At 45.0% G+C, this 21,159-nt stretch overlaps 1 protein-coding gene across 2 annotated transcripts in view; it reads right to left on the bottom strand.

Moving 5' to 3' along the window:
* tbc1d22a (TBC1 domain family, member 22a) overlaps positions 1–21,159 on the bottom strand; it is a 163,981-nt gene that overhangs the window by 11,487 nt on the left and 131,335 nt on the right. For both annotated transcript variants that reach the window (XM_080022691.1, XM_080022690.1), the window contains exon 13: positions 9,251–9,346. In XM_080022691.1, coding sequence (XP_079878817.1) covers positions 9,251–9,346 — 96 coding nt within the window. The remainder of the gene's footprint in view (positions 1–9,250; positions 9,347–21,159) is intronic.

Here is a 21,159-nt window from a genome sequence, read left to right as displayed (position 1 = left end):
ACGGTACTTATAGTTTCAGACAGTCGACAATCACCGTATGCCATGGTTCACAATGGTCAATGCCACGAAAATGATAAATTCTCAACCCCGGGACAAAGCATTCTGAGGCAAGCCGAGTGCAGAGGTTAGTTTGTGCTTCGGGTGTACTGTGTGTGTGTATATATATATATATATATATATATATATATATATATATATATATATATATATATATATATTCATATATATCTGAAATCCGCTTCTATTGAGTGCACCAACATTTATCTCTAACTGGGTTCACGACCCAGCCTTGTCAAAGAACCCGCTCTGCTCGAATAGCTCTATTTTGTACTCTCCTTCCCTCCTCTCCTATCTTCCCCCTGCTTTGTTTCGAAGTGGAGGGTCAACGGCGCTGTTTATTTGGGAATACCTTGTCTGGAAAGAGGAGAGCGAGGGGGGCGCGAGGACGACTGGTGGGCAGAGGAAGCCAATGTGAAAATAAGGTATTACAGTCGTGGAGGGGGCTGCGGAAAACGTGACGCGCGCTCTCTCTCTCTCTCTCTCTCGGAGATCAGCAGTAAAGGGGAATTATTATCAGCTTTGTGTCTCAGTACTGCCTGGCATTGGCACACATTAGAATTAGAACCGCCCTCCGTCTGAGTAACTCCACCCACAGCTGGAGCGCGACCCCGACCATAATCGTGGGGGTACGCTCTGTTGGCTGCAGAGACCAGCACAAACCAACTGTGCACCAACTGTCCCTGACAAAACGGCAGATGATGGAAATATAAGTATTTGCTCTGTATTCCTTTCTGTGTGTAGGTTTGACCGCACTGGAGGCTGCGGCGCGCGCGATCCGCTCTCCAGACTTCCCCAAACAAAGCCCTAGATGTATTGATTTTATTTTCCCCCGAAATCTCCGTGATTGAATGAAAACAAACAGACAAACAAAAAAAAGTCCCGCCACGAGGAATGTCGGAATACATTTTTAAATTAGGCCTTGTAGATCAAATAATGAGGCAAGATTCAGCAACCGGATTGGCATCCACAGGAGAGCGCACGGACGCAATGGGCGTGACCCAGACGTCAGCTCCCCAAACTGCTTTCACTCGGCAAACGCTCCCACACAAATTGGCCACAATCTCAACTTTTGCTGTGACAGAGGGCGTAGGTGGACGGAGAGGGGACGAGAGAGAGTGAGGGGAGTTGGGCGGGGTTCCTCCCCCGCCATATTAACTCCTCTGATCTCCGCTCAATTCTTTTGTTTGGTCTGAGTTACTTTATGCGCCACATCAGGCGCAGCACTCAGCCATTGAAGCGGTTATTAAATCTGCTCACCGGGGGTGCGATCCATCAGGGAAACAAAAAAACACCCATGAGGCTCCTCTCACCACCAGCCAAGTTTAGGGAGTTGGTGCTGATGGAGTATAAGAGGAAGCCATTTTGTGGATGGATGAGCGAGGAGTTGGGAATTAATCAGGCAAGATGCCCACCTGCTCATATTCCAAGACAAGGGTGTTAATGGGGAAGCACGATAACTCATCCACACACGAGGGGATGAGTTATGGTCACAAGTACGTCTCATCGCAGCGGCCATTCGCATACAAAGCAAGCACCGGCAGAACACACAACCTAGCACACAAACACGCATACTGTAGTATGTGAAGGCCAACCAATTTCACTTCACCCTGCCGGGAACACAGAGTCGCAGCTAATTAGTAAAAATAAAAAAAAAACAGTTCCAATTTGCCTTGATTCTCAGAGCTAGGATTTTTTGGGAATGTGTCACACGCATTCACATGTGTCTGTCCACGCCTGCTCGATCGGATGGGCGCGTGTGTGTGTGCGTGTGCGCAAAGTTGCACGAGCCCTATAAGGGCGCCAAATGCCTTGTGGTCAGAATCTAGAGGATTCATAGTGTTGCTTTTGCCTGCCCAGAATTCCTGATAAGTGGGCCGTTGGGTGGATTTATGGCGCCAGGAGTGATTAGCCGAAAACTGCAGAGGTGATAGAAAATGGAACAATACGATGCTGGTGCACCCGGCACTGCTGGAGTTCAAGGCACGCCCGGAACACGCATAATATTTATAGTGGCGACACAAAATGCTCAATTTCTGGAACCAGCTGAGCAGGAGTCTCCCCGAGAAAAGCTTTGATTTCTTATTGATTCCGACTTCTAAATTTCCACCTTTAATAATAATAAAGTGTAGAGTATCACAGGGGGTTAAAAACAGTTTTCAAGCGAGGCCAAAAAAAACGAGATTAGGTATGCCAACAAGGTTTAACCTCTTGTGACAAATGAGCTTCTAATACTTTTATGGTCCCAGGAGGCATTTAAACGCTCACACTGAGCGCTGATTTAACCATGACGGTTAATTCATCTTATAACCGGAAAAAAAAATCTAATACATTTTACATGCAAGGTTGGCTGTACTTGTGCAAGAGGATCGAGGCAGTCCTATGAATTATAAGTCAAATGTCAAATCCCACCGACAGAGATCACGAGTTAAGTGCATAAAATGGAATATTAATGCAAAACAAAAAGCGGCACCGACGTAACCGTTGGATGGTATACGTTTTCTACTCAGAGAAAGTTGGACAAACAAGAGTCTGGTTCTCCCCAAGCAATCAGCTTCTCTTCGTTCCAGCTCAGCTACCTCGCTATACCGCAGGCCTGGGCCGCACGGATAACGCGCACACGCACACGATTTCACCCAAATCAACACACACATCAACTCAGACAATAATAGCTTTGCATGCGCACACAGATTTGACATTCTCCTTTTGATAAATAATCTCTAACATTTCAATCTAATCATATTTTTCTTCGCCAAATGGGAGAGAGCAGCTGTTGAAAGGAAAGAGCCACTTAATACCTCCTATTAGACGTGGCGTATTCATGCGTCTCACTGTATATTTTATATGATGTTTAATTTCCTGCATCTCCGCCGGTGTCGAAAGGTCGGGCAGCGTCACAGATGGACCGCAGTCGTTCGCCGAAGTGGAAAAACTCCCACTCCGGCGTGCTTTCAAAAAGAAAAAGGAAAAAAAATATAAATAAGAGAGAGGAAAGGAAAACAGAAAAACAAAAACGAGAGCTTGTTTTGGCAGCTCGGATTTCAACGCGGCGACCTCCCGATCGCTGCTATCTGGTGGCGTTTCACAGAGATTTCATTACAGAGCGCCGGCTGAACAGACCTCTTCCGGAGGAAATTCATTTGGAGAGTTAATGTAAGGCCAAACGGGCACGCCAACACAAAGCTATTCGTTTCTGTGGGAACGGATGATCTAGAGCGTCTCGACGAGCTCTCGCTCTCTCTCTCTCTGTCTGTCCGTCTCTCTCCCTCAATCTCTCACCGTCTCCATTCCTCCCCTGCCTCATTCGAACTTTCTGTCTAACTCTTTAATTTCTGTCTCTCCCTTCTCCCTCCCTGTTGCACACACACACACACACACACACACACACACACACACACACACACACACACACACACACACACACACACACACACACACACACACACACACACACACACACACACACACACACACCCTGCATAGTTGGAGGGAGCAAAATATTAGTTTCCACTTCAATTAATGGTGTGTGGAAGTGCGGGACCTGTGTAAATGCCAGCTTCTGTGCTCAGATCAGTTATGTGTGTCGAACACGTCGGGCCCCGGCTCCCTTGGCAATAAGGAGCGGAGAGAAACACGGGCGGCATCCGGCAGCTCTGGAAATGTCAGCAAAATGTCCATCCTCGTTACTTGGACCACAGCTTTGTTTTGAGATTAATTTATGCACGGAAAAGGGACCATCGCCGCCCCGGGATGAGACGCTCGCACAGCGTCGTTAACCACGATGGGGGGGGGGGGGGGGGTTTGTGCACATTTTCCCATGGCTTAGTTGATTTTTTGGAGGTGTGTTCGTTCACGCCTCGAGGTTACCACTGGTGGACAATCTCTTCACCCCCCCCCCCGAAGGGAAATGACAGCACATCGGACGTGACAGATTAGACGAGTTCCAGCCTTAACTTTTGAGTTATACGGACGATAAAACCGTATTGTTTGCGAAAGAGCTGAAACCAAAGGGGGAAGAAATGCTCGAGACGTTTTGACTGACTAAACACTATCAAAGACCCTGACACAGAATTACTTTTTTTTTTTTTTTGACACAGAATTACTATGACAAGCACGTTAAGGCGGCGGGTTGTTTTTTTTTCCCTTCTTCTTTGTTAATGAAAACCAATCTCATTAGAATTGTCGTATTTTTTGCGCGGGGGGGGGGACTCTGCTTATAAGTCGCTCAAACGATCAGTAGTAAAACAGAAATTAATCAAAGGCGTGAATGCAAAACTGAGAAAAGGGAGAAAGAGAGAGAGAGAGATAAAGGGTGGGGTGGGGGTGCGGGGTGGGGTGTCCCAGCCTCAGGGGGTGGCTGGGTTCACTGAGCAGAGATAAGAGTCCTTCAACCGGGCCCTTCAGAACCTGGCAGGCCCGTGTTTGAACTCAGGGGCTCAGCGGATCAGAGACAGATATCTCCTGGAATTAAACCATGAGGGCTCGTGGAGGGAAGCCATTTTTGTGTTTTCTTACACATGATAAAGAAACAGAAGAAAAGGAAAACAAAACAAAAAAGAAAAGTCAGCTATCTAAAAAGAACTCCAAATATGTAATTTATGTTATCTTGGGTAGATTGACTTTTTTTTTTTGTTTTTCTTCCCCTCCGCTCTCAAAGCCAATTGCCAATGAGCGGAACCCAATGGGTGCAATGTCACCAGAGGGCAAATTCCACACCAGCTCAGCAGTGTTAAATGTAATACATACAATACATCTACAATATATATTTAAAAAATAGAGCTTTTATCTGGTTTACAAACTCCAGGCATAGTCCAAGGGCGAAATGTTCTGCATTTCATACATTTCAAAGCCAAACAAAAGGTCGCGCTCTGAGTTAAAAAAGAAGGACAAAATCCAGTGATTTAAATACATCCAGTCAGAGACAAAACAGAGCAAAATCTGATTTAATAGGATTTGAAGACCCACAATGAGTGCAAATGACCTATTAAGATGAACGTTGTTTTGCAGTACAACTAAGGACACACACACACACACAGACACACACACAATTCTACATGTGTGCTCCATTATGCATAGACAAGGCATTTTGTTGGGGCATAAACACACAGGTAATGAGAGCTCATTTGCGTACTGCACAAGGGGAAATGCCAGGGTGACATTTGGCTGTGTATTGTTGTGTGTGTGTGTGTGTTTGTGTGTGTGTCCGTGTCGCCACGGGGAGTAAAGAAGAGTACAACATGGTCATGCAGACTAAAATGTACATAAACAAGCAATGAATAAACATGCATGTCATAGCAACTAAACCGAACATAGCAAGTTCGTACAGCTACAGAAGGCCTCAACGATTGAATTCTGGCCTTATTAGCACAGATGTGCGGCACTCCTTCACAAATGTGTGTACGCGTGCACACACACACAAACTTAACATCTGCACGGCTTCAGCAGGAATCGACTTGGGCTGGACGTCCGTTTTAACAGAATGGGTAAGAGTTGGCTTTCACATGAAACGTGATGACACCAAATCCCATGCTTCCCAGTCCTGCCGTGTTTTTTGCCTGGCTGCTGATTTGACCCATGGCTGCACCGCTGCTTCCAGCTAATTAGAAAATCCAGATGGCTGACTTAAAATACAGGGGAAGGACTTTTACTTTGTAAAGCTGGAAACTCTTACTGTGTCATTTGTAAGGATACATGCGGTCGCCTTGGTACCCGGTGAGGAACGGTGCCGCATTCAGCGACGTGCTTGGTCAAACAGGAATTAAGAAAACCCAGACATGGTACCGCCAGGTGTTTAACCGGATGTCGCTAAACTGGACTGAACCCACCACAACAAAAGTCCTAAATATGTTCAAAATAAACCGTGCGACAACTACTACTTAGGTCTCCTTCTTCTATTAGAAGAAACAGATTCAATGGATATGTTCTTCTTATTTACCGGTGTTGCATGGTCTTATGCACCAAGCCGCCCAAGTTACTACCTGATGTTCCCATGAAACATCCTGGTCCCGAACAAGGGACCCGACTAGGATTTATCTGATGGTTCCTACTGTAATGAGGCAGGGCAGAGTATCCTTCCCAAAATTGCCGCCGACATACAGTAGCAAATAAAAAAAAAAGTTATGAAGTACATGCAGTTTGACTCTTAACTCCACATGGAACCACACCCCACGGCGTATTAACAGAAAATCTATGGGATAGACATGTAAAGGGAAAGAACTCCCAGTAATGTTTTTGTGTTTTATGGGGCACAAAAGGGGAATAAATAACAAAAAAATACTTGAAGTCAGTTTTTATTTACACTTTGTTCAGTTAGATTTTATTGTAACTCATATTTCAAGTGTTTTTCAGAGGGGGAAGTTATTTGAGGAAAGGTTTTGTATTCTTTCTATTTATTATTTCAGTTTGGCACAATAAATGTGCTTAAAATACCTCTGTACTTTGTGAAATATTTCCTAGTAATACAGTTAGGAGTACAGTAAAAGCTGCCATGCAGTTGCCATACCAGTACTTTACCCCTTCAGAAGCATTTATATGGAAATTTTAAGAAAAACAAATATACCGTGATATATACCGTTACCGTCCCTGCTTGAAATTAAACCATGATATAAGTTTTAGGCCATTCCGTCCAACCCTATTCTGGTCCAATTTTTTATTATGTTTTTGTTTACTTGTTTATTTAAGGTTATGACATTTTTTTTACTTATTGGGTGCTACATATGGCAGTCAAGCGGTGGACATATTGAAGAAAACACTGTATATCCCCATCATTACTTACCCCATCCTCACATCCTCATCACACAATACCTACTAAATATTTCTGTATTATTTTCCTGTTAACAATTTGTGTTACTGACATGTTTTTTTTTTGATCTAGCTGACTATGACACAGAGCAAAGGTTCTGTCATTTCTACAGCAATGAGGAAAACTAAACTACTGTCCCACTGCAACTTGAGAAAATTTAAGGTTCATAAAGCTTCGTCACTGTTTTTTTTCTGAATCAGAGAGAAAAGTGTCACAGGTAACCTAGTCAAAGTGCGTCTAGTGGTTTAAAAACCGAGGAGAGAAACTCGTCTTTTGTCATGTTATTTCTGCCCACTTTCAGCGGCGGCAGAAACACAAGCAGCAAAGAAAGTACAGATCTCACTTTGGTTTAGATTTGAGAGGTGGGGAGAGAGAGGCGGAGAGAGAAGGTAAGAGCCAGTGAGTCATTTCATTTCTCGTCTTCCAGCTTCGACCGCCCCCAGTCTCTCACTGGGACTAATTATCTCACCCCGTTCTTAAAAAATAAATCAAATAATAAAAGCCCACACGCCCAGGCTCCTTGGAACCTTTACCCTCGGCTTAGCATCTCCTTTATGCTTTATGTTCCTCTAGGGAGCGGCAGGAATGATTTGGGCGGGTGTCCCTTCCATCGGGGCGAGTCGGCTTGTTTCCCAGAACGCCGCAAATGTTTTGTTAGGCTGGTTGTTGGGGTGACGGCATTTCTTTCTTTGTTTGTATTTTGTTTGTTTGTTTGCTCATTTTGGACTCAAAGTGCAACGGCCACTTCATGTTGTTTTGTAAATGTATTTCCACGCTTTAATTATGGCTAAAATTTATATTTTATAATTATTTTACAATATATAAATTATTATTATTATGTGTGTGTATGTATACATACACACACACACACTTTATAGTATATAGCAATACTTATAGTTTATTCTATAAACCAAATAATAATATTATTCGTTTTTTGTAAGTACTGGTGGTCGAAGTAGTATAAGCACTAGTAGCAGTAACTTTTTTTTTTTATATTAAACACCTGATCAACACTTATCTTCTTAACTTGAATATTTGAAAACTTCCCACCTCCATCTCTTGCTGCAACTCTTGTTCTGCTACCCTCTCACCCCCACCCCCCAAACCCATACCCCATGCAGACCCCCCCCCCCCCCACACTCCTCTCATCTCCAGGAGGAGCGATGCTTCGCCCTTGGCATATTACTTGGTAGTCTGTTTGCCACACGAGGCACACAGCACAACTCTGCGAGTTGAAAGAGAGAGGGTGAGCTGAGAGAGTGTGTGTGTGTGTGCATGTGTGTGTGTGTGCTTGTGTACGCGCTTAGGGCGATAACACAGTATCAGTGGGTACCATAACCTAAATCGACACACGCTTGTTCACACACGTATGTCCCACATGACAAATTAAAATGAAATAAAACTGTCAAAATAAGGGGGGGGGGGGACAAAACACAGCAAGACTCGATGAAACGCTTGACATAAAAAAATATGGCTGAAAAAAGTGGAACAGAGGAACAGAGAAGGGGAGTTGAAAAGAGAATAGAAGATAGAAGAGAACAGATGAGCGCATGCAAGGGACATTGGAGGAGGACGGCAGATGTGTGTGTGTGTGTGTGTGTGTGTGTGTGTGTGTGTGGTGACACAGGGTTGTGTTTCGCACTAAGAGGCCAGGTTTCCCCTCTGTGAGCTGGTTACCAAAGTCACCTTCCAGCAGCTGTCTGCTGTCATCTGCTAATACAGTCACACCCAGCACTCAACCTGGGAGGTAATGACCAGGGAGCCACACCGTGCGAGGGTGTGTGTGTGTGTGTGTGTGTGTGTGTGTGTGTGTGTGTGTGTGTGTGTGTGTGTGTGTGAATGTAAGAAGATGCAAGCGGGTGTAAAAGGAAAACATGTAGGCCACCTTCATGTGTGTGCGTGTGCGCATGAGGGAGGAACAGCGTGTGTGTGTGTGTGTGTGTGTGTTCTCGCACAATATGGTATGTGTGTGTAAGGGAACGGTAGCAAGACAGTAAGCCAGTATAGTTCAAGTTCAAGAGATTATTTGTCACAAGTGACAGATTGTATTCATTTGTGTTTGTTTATTATACATTTATACAATACGTTTGTCTGATTGGCTGAATGTGTTTATCTAAATCGGGGAAAAAAACACAACCTGCGTTGACAGCTGAATTGGTTAAAATCACAGGTCTAAATCATCGCTCATTATATAATAAACAATGCCAATAGTAACAATACTAATCAGACAATACAAATGACTACAAATAACTACTATTTCGAGTAGTCGGTAATGTGTTTTTCTGGCCCAATGCATGTGAATGTGTGTGTGCGCATTTGCTCACGCATGTAATTAATGTTAATGAGCAATTTTGGGACCAATGTGATCGCCCAGTTGTGTGCGTGTGTTACCTGGAAATCTCTTTCTTCCAGGATCTCTTTCCTCCATCGCACCAGGAACGCCGCACACACATACAGGTGGAAATGAGAGAAACCCTCTGGCTCAGCCTGGAGAGAGAGAGACAGGGAGAGGGAGAAAGTTAAGAATTTTGAAATGCTCAGAAAGTTGTGTTTACCATTGTCTTAATGTTAAATTCCCTGTAATGTGTGTTTTTTTTATTTTTCACTATTCAGCAGTAGAAATAGATCTTTTGTCATGCAAATAAAGTACGTTTGAACTGAAAATAGAAAAAAAAAAAAAAAACGGAGGGAGAGGGAGAGACAAAGAGAGAGCCAAAAAGAGTGAGACAAAAAAGGGAGAGAGACTTAAAGGCAGAGCGAGAGAGAGAGAGAGTCAAAGAGACAAAATGACAAATCCCTTCTTTTTTTAAACCTCGTATTGCACCCCATTCACATGTTTCTCATCTCCCTTTGAATCGAGATCGGTTATTATGTATTTATTTTTGTTAATTTTTTTTATCTATTGATTCAAGTGGCACAAGCACTGAAAACTGGAAGACAAAATCAATGAATAAAGCAATAAATAAATAAAGTAACAAATCAATAAAAAAATATTAGTAATAAAAATATAGTAATCTCAAATATTTATATTTTTATTATTATTATTAGCATTACTAATAATAATAAAAAAAACTAATATAAACTACACAAGAAAATAGGCCCTAAAGGGTGAAATAAACACCAATTTCCATACCAAGGAATCAACCAAACACAGTACAAAAGAGGATGAGAGAGAGGGGGGGGGGAGAGAGAGAGAGAGAGAGAGAGAGAGAGAGAGAGAGAGAGAGAGAGAGAGAGAGAGAGAGAGAGAGAGAGAGCGAACAATGAATCAGACGTCCTTTTCTCTCCGTCTTCATTACCCTCCCTCGGCCCATAAGAGGCAGGATAATTACAGTGGCTTTGAAAACACAGCCGCCCAAAGGCAAAACGGAGAGGCGCGCATCTCTGCGTTGAGAGGGCGCGCTGACGTGAAGGCGGAGGTGAAAGTGCTGCTGACTTCGCCTGTTTGGGGGGTATCGGGTTATCTGCATATTCAAGATGACTTTCTACAATAACAGACAACGCAAGGAACCAGGGGTTGTGCTAAAGTGGTAATCCATGAGATGTGTATTCCGGAATCGTTTAGCTGGTACTCAATGAGAAACAGCTACAGGATGTGTTTGCGTAAAGATGAGCTCCTTTAGATACTGCTCCCACCGCTGGTGGCGGGGTGCAGTTGATAAAGCAGGGTAGCTAGATGTGGTCCGTACTGAGGATGTGGATGTTCACAAAAGTCACTAAATAGAACAGCACATTGGGATAAAAAAATATCCTCAACCACCTCAGGTGAACAAGACAAAAAACAAAATAAAGAAATTGATCAGAGGAGGGCAAACCTTGGAGGCGAAAAAGCGCTGAGGATGAACCCGAGTGTTGGGGGGAAAAAAACAACAACAACTAAACATTGACCGTTTAGAACAGAATTCCGAGTCCTGTATAGTAATCCGCCCAAAACAGCCAATTTTTATGGACTGCCACTTTAAATGGTGGATCGCGCATGCGGTCACACCCCCTTTTTTCGACAGGCCCTTCTCACCACGCACATGAGGTCTAACAATTACACGTCCACAGCCACACGAAATAATCAAAGTAGCAGCGTGAAGTCATGAATAATTCTGTCCGTGCGCTCTGTGTTGTGTCTACTTGATGGAGGTGCTAAGCGCAGAGCTGCCTTCTAATGCAAAAACATCACAACGCCGCCTTCTACTGAGGCACTGGGGGCTTTGGGCTCCACCGCAGAATTTCATCACACACTGGGACGAATACCAAACACCCAAATATCCAGCACCAAGTACCAGTACTTTTCCCATTTATTTCCCAATAGGTTTTTTGTACCATTGCACAAATTTGATCCATGTATTCTGATATTCCATTACAAAACTGACTCTGCCAAACTCCATTAAATTGATAAACAAGCAGTGGTTTTAAAAGTTGCATATTCTATTGTTGACATTTCAAGATTTGTCATTTTAAACGCTTGCCGACTGACAAGAGAGACAGTCAGCACCGGACTGGACGTTTGGGAATGTGAGGCTCTAAGCCTCCAGCCAATAAAAGGCCTTTTGATATATGGAACCAGCCCGGGCCAACAAACACTCGCCTCCAACATCCAGGCCAAGAGCCTTTCCTTTCCCCCGCCTTTCGTTCCTCCACATCTTGCTCCAAAAGGCTGGCCCTCTCTCCATCCCTGTCTACGGCTCTCTCCGTTTCATCCATCCTACCTATCCCGTCCGCTGATTCCAGCGCCGCAAATCAAATGTCTTTCAGCCAGGCTGCATCTTAACTTCCATTTCTCATCAACACCCAACCTTAACACCAAAACACCAAACTCTCGGAGAATTGAGAAACGTTGAGAAACCGCCTGCAACGCTCTCACCGCCTGCTGGTAGAATAAAATGTCTTTCAGAGCAGTTCAGCACCAGAGTTTTCTCTCTCTCTCTCTCTCTCTCTCTCTCTCTCTCTCTCTCTCTCTCTCCAAAAATTTCTCGAAATCTCAATGCCAACACTGGCAACTTCTGCTCATTTTCAACCTGTCCTACACTCTCTGCCTCCGGAGAAGGAATGTTCTCCACCGGGTCTGCGGTGCAGCCGGTGGGCAAGCGAAGAGCTTGTGCCCGATGTCCCCGCACCACACCCCTAACTCGAAGACACATTGAGGGTCTTAGTGGTAATGTTAAGAAGATAATATAATAAAAATATCAAAGAATATAAAGTCCCATCTACATAGAGACTGGACGCGTTTCAGTTTCTTGTCTTTGCAGCCGAGCGCCACGGTTGAGACTCGCCCTTTTTCCGAATGTTTTTATTTTCTTCCCAAAAACAAACCGTTAACAGTTAAATATTTGTGCGAAATAAATATTCGTTAAAACCCACTATTTGTGCTTTTCCGATAGCATATTGCAGCATACTGCTGCCATTCACACACATTTGCATTCGCAGCCGTTGAGAAGTTCACAGGACGAGGTCTTGAGGAGGAAAATTGCCGGAGCAGATATACCGGAAGATCCCTGCTTCCACTCACACATGACCCCGTGCAGGAAATTTTCTGGTACATTTTTGGGATAGACTGCAGGTGTGAAAGGGGCTCCAGTCACATCTCTACCTTTTTCTCTAACAACACACATTCTTTACCGACCACCATCCATGCCTCTCTGGATTACTCCTGTCGGTGCATGTTTATGGCAACCCCCCTCTCTCTCTCTTTCCCTCCCTCTCGTTTGCATCACCATCCTTCAATTCCCCCCTCTATCTCTGTTTCAGCGCTATATCAGTTCATCACGGCGCAGCCACAGCTCAAGGCTCACTCACAATTAGGAAGCACGATAGAAGAAAAGAAAAAAATAGTTGCACTGGAGTCAAGGTGACTTTGTCAAACTCGACACCCCCCCACCCCCCCCCCGCCCCCCCTAATTCTTGCGCATGGTTCTCCAGCCCCCTTGTGTCAGGGCAGCCATATTGGGAGAGACAGGCAAGACGCTGACTTGCAGGCAAAGCTGATCAAAGGAGGATGAGGGATGAAATGAGATAGAGAGAGAGAGAGAGAGAGAGAGAGGGGTGGATAAAGGCAGAGGAGAGGAGAAGATTAGGGGATGAGAAAGAGATAGAGAGACAAAGGATGAGAGAGATAGACAGGGAAGGAGCCATAGAACAATGATGAACTGATAAATGGTAACATAGTTAATAGATAGACAGGGAGACAGACCGAAAGACAGACAGACAAAAAAAAAAAAAAAAGAGAGACTGATATAAAGAAAGACTGGGACGGAGAGAGAGAAAAAAGAGGAGTGTGGCGATTTTGTTTCCAAAGTGCTGCGTCGGCGCGTCGCCTGGGACAACAAACAGAGCAGTGACGAGGGGACGGGTTGAGGGGGTGAGGGGGTGAGGCAGCCCAGGGTTGACGCCCAGGGATGACCAACACACTGTTTTAAGCTGATGGAACAATTAAGTTAGCCGCGTGACAAACTTTTCAAACTTCGTCTGCAATCTACAAGATAACAGAATCGCATTTCTGTGTACATGCATTTTGTGTGTGTGTGTGTTTTAGAGTGTGTGTGTGTGTGTGTTTTAGAGTGTGTTTCTGTGTTTTAGAGTGTGTGTGTGTGTGTGTGTGTGTGTTTTTTTGTCTGTGTTTAAGTGTGTGTGTGTGTTTGTCTGTTTTTTAGAGTGTGTCTGTTTTTTAGAGAGTGTGTGTGTGTGTGTCTGTGTGTGTGTGTGTGTGTGTCTGTGTCTGTGTGTGTGTTCAAGTTCCTAACCCATTTGCACTGAAATCCGTAAATCTACTGGCAGTGCTCCATATTAGCATCATGTGGGAAAGGGATCCGGTGTTGATGTTCTGTAGATTTCCCCACTCTCGACCCAGTGTCACTTCCGGCAAATTGCCAGAGTGGCTGTGAATGGAAGTGTGTGGGAATGGAAGCATCAGATTTCCTGAAAGTAGGGGTGGAGCCGAATCCAAATAAAGCGCAAATAGTGGCTTTAAACGAATATTTGTTTCGCAGAGTCCGATCCGAACCGTGGCGCTCGTGGCTGCAAAGACGAGAAACTGAAACACGTCCCGTCGCTACAGAGACAGGTCTTCATATTCTTAAATATTATTCGTTTTATTCTTAAAAATGGCGCTCAGACCCTCGACACGTCTTTTAGAGTGAGGGGTGCGGCGCGGGGACATCGGGCAGGAGCGCCTCGCTTGCCCGCCGTCCCGGAGGGAGACGGAGAGCGAAGCGCTGGTCTAAAAAAAACAAAAAAACGAAAGCGAGATTCTGTTGCCTAGTCTGGCGTGATGAGACACCTCTCACGCGAGGATGACGCAGTGTATGCGGAACGGTCGTCAAATGTGGGAACAGAATCCACACGGACCCTTTCCCAAAGGACACCAACATTGGAATGACTACCTATTGCCGATATTTTACATCCAGCAATGTTACAGCTTCCATGTGGGAAAGAGGCTTTAGTGTGTGTTTTAGCGTGTGTTTTAGTGTGTGTTTTAGTGTGTGTGTGTGCGAGTGTGTGTGTGTGTGTGTGTGTGGTGAGTTTGGCAGAAATCAGCCATGAGTGTTCGAGAATTTCTAAGCCTAATAACCTGATCACAGCACATAGGATTAGCACTTCGAGCCACATCATTTGCGTCTAATTTGTGAGTGGATTTGTGTGCGCGTGTCTCTGTGTGTCTGTGTCTGTGTGTGTGTGTGTGTGTGTGTGTGTCTGTGTGTGTCTGTGGGGTGTGATATAGTTCAGCAGAGGTAATTAATGCGTGCCACAACTGTGAATATAGGTAAATGTTTCTACAACCATTTCACAGGAGATTAAAAAGCTTAAATGTTCAAAAGATTAAATGTCTCAAAACTTTTTATTCGGTGTGTGTGTGTGTGTGTATGTGGGTGTGTGTGTGTGTGTCGGTGTGTGTGTGTGCGCTCCTGGCAGCATCAGGGTCAGAAAGGACCAAGGGTTGATAAATACATGGATAAATAAGATCAGATTATATATTTGGATTCAAATTAAGATCTCATCAATTCTCATTCAGAGCTACACATTTAGGATTACTTTTTTAGGCTTCTTATACAGTACGTACCAGCAGATTCTGCGACTATCATATAATCATAAACTTTTCCATATTACGCAGCGTACTATCCATGATGGATCCCCAAACTAGTTCCAAAACGCACACATACTGGAAACACGCACATCTTCACACACACTTTGGGTCACTGGTGAGCTGGATTTACTGGGCAAGGCAGAAAACTAGAAGAAGGGATAGTTTACAAAAGGGTCCACACACACACACACACACACACGGAACAGTGTGTGTGTGTGTGTGTGTGTGTGTGTGTGTGTGTGGGGGGGGGGGGGGGGGGGTTATATAGAGAGAACTCGGCAGGGTGCAGACTTTAAAAAGAGAACGCACCCAGTCAGGGAGGGAGGGGGGCGGGTGGATGAAGGGGGTAAAGGGGTGAAGTGAGAGTAATCACCGCAGATGAAGAGAATGATTCAAAGAGAGGGGTGAAAAAGAGGTGATGTAGAAAGATATGCAGCCAGAGAGAGAGAGAGAGAGAGAGAGAGAGAGAGGGAGAGGGAGAAAGGGGGCAGAGGGATGAAGAGAGAGGAGACAGATGGAGGGAGTGACTACAGAGAGGTGAGCTTTTATTGAGAGAGAGGAGGATGAAATATTGATGCCTTGGCCAAATGTGTGTGTGTGTGTGTTGTGAGACAGTGAGTAAGAGAGGAACAGTGTGTGTGTGTGGGTCACGTCCTACTGTGTGGGCTATCACAGGGCCAAGTATTACAATGATAGCAGATGGGGGGGTAGAAGGGGACTACCTCCCCACACACACACACACACGCACACACACACACACACACAGCATAATTCACTATCGAAATAACAATAGATAAAATAATGACGATAATAATCTGGAATTTTACACAATTCCACCTGGTATCGTATTCAGCATTTTCCCCAGATAAGACTCCCAGTAATCTTTTCATCTCATGCCGGGTGTCATTTGAGGTCACATGATCTCACCATTTGTTCAGACCACAAAGATCTCAATGTGATGAAATCTCAACGACGACGTTGAGAAACCGCCTGCAACGCTCTCACCGCCTGCTGGTAGAATAAATATCTTTCAGAGTAGTTCAGCACCAGAGTTCTCTCTCTCTCTCTCTCTCTCTCTCTCTCTCTCTCTCTCTCTCTCTCTCTCTCTCTCTCTCTCTCTCTCTCTCTCTCTCTCTCTCTCTCTCTCTCTCTCTCTCTCTCTCTCTCTCTCTCTCGTCAACATGGACACTCGTCACAGTTTGGTCCTTGTCAAAGTGGCTCAGATCCTTACGCTTGCCCATTTTTCCTGCTTCCAACACATCAACTTCAAGAACTGACTGTTCACTTGCTGCCTCATACATCCCACCTCTTGACAGGTGCCACTGGAACCAGATGATCAATGTTATTCACTTCACCTGTCACTGGTTTTAATGTTGTGGCTGGTCTGTGTGTGTGTGTGTGTGTGTGTGTGTGTGTGTATGTATGTATATATATATATATATATATATATATATATATATATATAATATTTTTATATATTATCCTGCTTTGGAGCTGGCGGCTGATGGAGTGAAGGAACATCCTAGAGCTGAAAGAATCACGGTCTGACTTTAACAGCCATGCTAATGCTGCCACACTGAGCCACTTGTTAATTTCATGCTTCATGCAACAGGGATAATTTGGTCCCTGTCTGTCTATCTATCTGAGGGGAGGGCTGTGTGTGCGTGCGTGTGTGCGTGTGTGTTTGTTTGTATGTGCGTGCGTGCGTGCGTGCGTGTTTCACTCTGAAGTATTTCAATCTGAAGTATCTATTTCTCTTTCTTCCCAACTCCTCCAGAGATCGATGGGGGAGACGGTCGGATGGAGAGAGCGATAAAGAAAGGCAGGAAAGGGAGAAAACAGACGAAGAAAAAAGGACAGAAATGAAGACGCGGGGTGGGGGGGTCAAAAACGGCAGAGGGGGACCGAGCGACACGGAAGACAATAATGAGGAAGGACGACAAGGAGCGGACTGACATCACGGAGGGAAGAATAAAGGCAGAGAAATGAAAAGACACGGGCAGGGACGTGGGAGAAGAAGAAAAGGGGGCAAAAATAAATAAATACACATTCTTTCAGGGCTGTCGCGATCGAGAACTTTTAGGTGATTTGTTGTATGGAAATAAATCAACTGAAGTAATCGCGTGGTAAGTTATTGTTGTACATATGGTAAATGGGGTGCACTAACTGTATATCGCGCTTTTCTACTCATACAACTCAAAGCCCTTTGCGGTGCACACCTCAGGTGCACGCATCGATGGCGACAGCAGCCGTGCAAGGCTTGTTAGTTTGCTCAAGGGCACTCCTGCACGAGAGCGGGAGGAGCCGGGGACCCAACCGGCAATCTTCCCGATCGCTAGACAATCCCGGCTCTACCTCCTGAGCCGCCGCCCGCCGAATGGTAGAATAAAGGTGATGAATAATTGCGATAAGCATCCGAATCGTCGTTTGCGCTCATTTTGGTGCTGCTATAACGGCGCCCTATCACATCCACCTCAGGGAGAAAATCCACGCATATTGAAACATTTAAATTTGGGAAGACAGCTAATCAACCTGACCGATGGAAACATTCTTTTTTATTGCGTCATTTCGAGCATTGCCTTACAATTCCCACCCATTTGGAGGGTGGTGGGCGGCGGGTGGGGGGCACAGTAGCTCAGGGGATAGAGTGGGTCGTCTTGCAATCAGAGGCGGTTCAATCCCCGGCCCGAGCACGATACTAGGATGGGTTAATGCAGAGAACACATTCCCCCCCAGAGGGATGAATAAAGTATACAAAACAAAAAAATAAAAAAATAAAAATTTGGATGGAAACCGATTGGAGAACGATTTTTGCAAAACCCTTTGGCGATCGGGAGGTTTTGTGATAATTGTGACGGCTCATCCAACCCGGGGAAAAGAGAACGAAAATCAACCCAAACATGCCGGAACACTTTTAATGACCAGGAAACGTTTGTTAGAGGCTACGCCGGAGAAAAGGGTGGAAATTAGACAGGGAAGAGGGGAGTGTGAGAGGAAAGGGCAGGAACAAAAAGGGGAAAGAGCGATACGGAGCTGGCCCGCGCCTTTCCACCACAACTGAAGCGGGCGAGCGAGCAGATGGCCTCGCTGCAGAGAGCAACCACAGTGGAGGCATTACAACGCCGGGGTTAAAGACCTCCCCTGGAACACGCACGCGGTACTTATACACATGCACTTCTCTAAAATGCACAACGAGATAGAGAAATATCTAATTTACACAAATACACAGCGAAAAGAGTAAAGTCCTATCCCATCCTTGCTTTTATTTTACTGTATTTTCCACTTTAATGTTTCAGTGGGGTTTTTTATCTGAACTGTTTTGCTGACTTCAGATTGTTTCAAACATGTCACTCCGTCCTTTTATCATGTCTGCTGTGCAGCATTTTGTATAATGTCCTTTTGAAAAGTGCGATATAAATAAAGTTATTATAATGATTATTATTTTCATTATTGTCGTTATCTATTAGACGCTTGCCCGCAGCAAAGTATAGCAGGGCATTTCAGGCTTCCACACAACTAATACTTCTACATTATGTCAACTATCTTTCGACACCATTTCTCTAGGGACGGACACATCGCGAGCCGCTCACCTGTGAAAATGACTGAATGGAAACCATTTTATATGAATATAAGGTGTGGTTTAATGGCGGAGGAATCTAAATGGAACAAAAGTCCAACATCCAACAAAAATGATATAGTTAACTCTAAAATGTACTATTCAGCCTTGGTAAATGCATGAATATGATGTTTACCGCCCGAATAAACACTACAGAGATGGTTCTAGCACTTTTTTCGTTTGTTTTATTTGAAGAAGCCCTCGTGCACGTTTGAATGCCGCCTGACAGCACGACCAAACAGCAAGTGCTTAATTGGGGAGACTAAAACAAACAAACAAACAAACAAACAAACAAAGGAAAACGAAGGGGGGAGAGGGTATAATTCTGCGGGATGGTTGATTTTTTCAAAAAAGAAAGAAAGGGGAAAAAAAAAACAAAAAACAAAAAAAACCCCACCAGCATAAATTACACAGTTGAAAGTGGTGTTGTTCCACTTCACCTCCCGTCTCGGCGCAGCACGCCAGGTGAGCTCTTACCGGTTCCGCAGCGAAGGAAACAAGTGACAAGAGAGCCGCTACGAGGGAGAGGAAAGAACGCGTCTTTTTAGAGGAGGGCTTTTGAGCTGCCTATCAAAGGACATCAGGAGAAGGTAAAGAATAGAGGCTGGGTAGAGAAAAGACACGCCAACCGAGAGGAGGGCGGGGAAGAGGGGAGAGAGAGAGAAAAAAATTAAATAAAGGAAGGAAAGCGAGCGGTCGGAGAGTCGGAGCAGAACAGGCGGCGGCGGCCTGGCACATCGCTGCGCCGTCCGCTGAAATATGCATGGATGGCGGTGACCCAAATCCCCTGCCAGGGCTAGTGGCACAGGTGAGGAACTGTGACGGAGGCTGCCAGAACACCAGGGGAGGGAGGGCGGAGGCGGGGGCCTGGCGGGTGTTGCAGCCTTCCAATCGTGGTTGTAGAGCATCAAATATTTAAGGGATGGATTACAAGTACACTGTGTACCTGAGCTCGCTGCCGAGACACAACAGAGGGAAAACTCACTTTAATCATTCATCCGGCCTGCGCCCCGCAACTTAAATCTGAGGTGCCAACGACCCTTTTGGCTGTGGATGCGTGTGTGTGTGTGTGTGTGTGTGTGTGTGTGTGCGTGCGTGCGTGTGTGCGTGCGTAGTCGGTGCAGACGGAGTCGAGATGGTTTTCCGAAATCCTCCTTCTTCCCTCGGTCTAAATTTACATCTGGTGGCCGGAAGGTTCGTCATCACTGGAATCTGCCGAAATCCATACGGTTGGCTTTAAAATCCATTATGTGCCACGTCCACTCATCATACGCCATTACAACTGTTTCTATTTTAGCCAGGCCCACTTAAGGTGTCAAATTCACTTTAAGCCGGTTTACTAGTCGGTGCACACATTTTCCTGATGATCAGTCAGATTTTTTGATTTTTAACATTGTCTCTATTAACCTTTTTATTTATTTATACTTTTATTTAAGTCTTATGATGAGAAAATGTATAGAATATGGGTAGAAACCTACCTTAAAATGATCTCCTGGTCCCACTGACAAAGACTTTACATTAAACATCTATCAAAGATAGTTGATGGTGCTGTAATGTGTGCAGTGTTCATTTAACGCAAAAGCTCGTTTTCATTAACGCCATAAAGCCTGTTAACGAACACTGTGATTGTTTCTTTTTTTATAAAGCCACCACAGTGTTAAGCACACCTTCATAATTGGATGGTAGAGGGAGGCCAAAAAAGAGGGCACCGCGATGTAAATATAAACATTTCAACAAGTCAGAACATATGCAACGGGTTTACCACAAAGGTAAAGCCATTCCTTCTAACCTTTCCATACTTCATCCGTCAAAAGCCTATCCTTTTTAATGATCGCTGACCATGTGATTTTCCATCAACCATTAAATGTCCCTCTCTTCTGCCCGTGACAAGCTGGTAAGAAGATAAGAGAAAAAAGACTTAGGTTGCTATGGACACCATCTGGGCAACATGCACTGTAGTAAACTGCCACAACATCTACGCAACCTTTTCAACGGCAACGGTATTTTGGTTTTACATTTTCTTTTTGTGATTATATAACCTTTGTGTGCACGTCAGGGTGTGTGTGCGCACGTGTCTGAAGAAAAAATAAATAAAAAATCCCCCCTAATGAGGAAAGTCGACTTTCTTCACCCCCCAACTCACACTCCCAGAGCCGGCTCTCACCATTCTGCCGCTCGAGGCAGCCTATCAACACGCGCCACTCGCGCCTGGGCTGGTGCCGTCGGGGCGCGGGGGGCACTAACGGCGTCCTGGCGCTCAAACAGATATGGGGGCGTACCGAATCAGCAAAACACCTACAGTGACCTAGGTTCGAGTCCAGCCTGTGAAGATCACTCGCTGATGTTTTTTTTTTTTTTTTCTGGCCGCAATCCTGGCGCCCCCCTCGAGATGGCGCCCTAGGCGGCAGCCTATGTCGCCTATAGGAAGCGCCGCCACTGCACTCTCCCCCTCATAGATTTAGATCCATGAGCAGGGGGTGGACATAGACCGGGCATTTGCCCAGTGGGCCAACACCATCTTTTATTAAAAAAAAATGAAAGTAAAAAATTGTCCAACGGCCGGCCCATCAAGCAGGGACATTAGTTGGTTTTCTATACTGACACTGGGATGGC

The sequence above is a fragment of the Zeus faber genome, assembly GCF_960531495.2.
Source record: "Zeus faber genome assembly, chromosome: 21".
NCBI classification, from domain to species: domain Eukaryota; kingdom Metazoa; phylum Chordata; class Actinopteri; order Zeiformes; family Zeidae; genus Zeus; species Zeus faber.
Note: the sequence above shows the minus strand (reverse complement) of the source record. Positions and strands in the feature narration are given on the sequence as shown.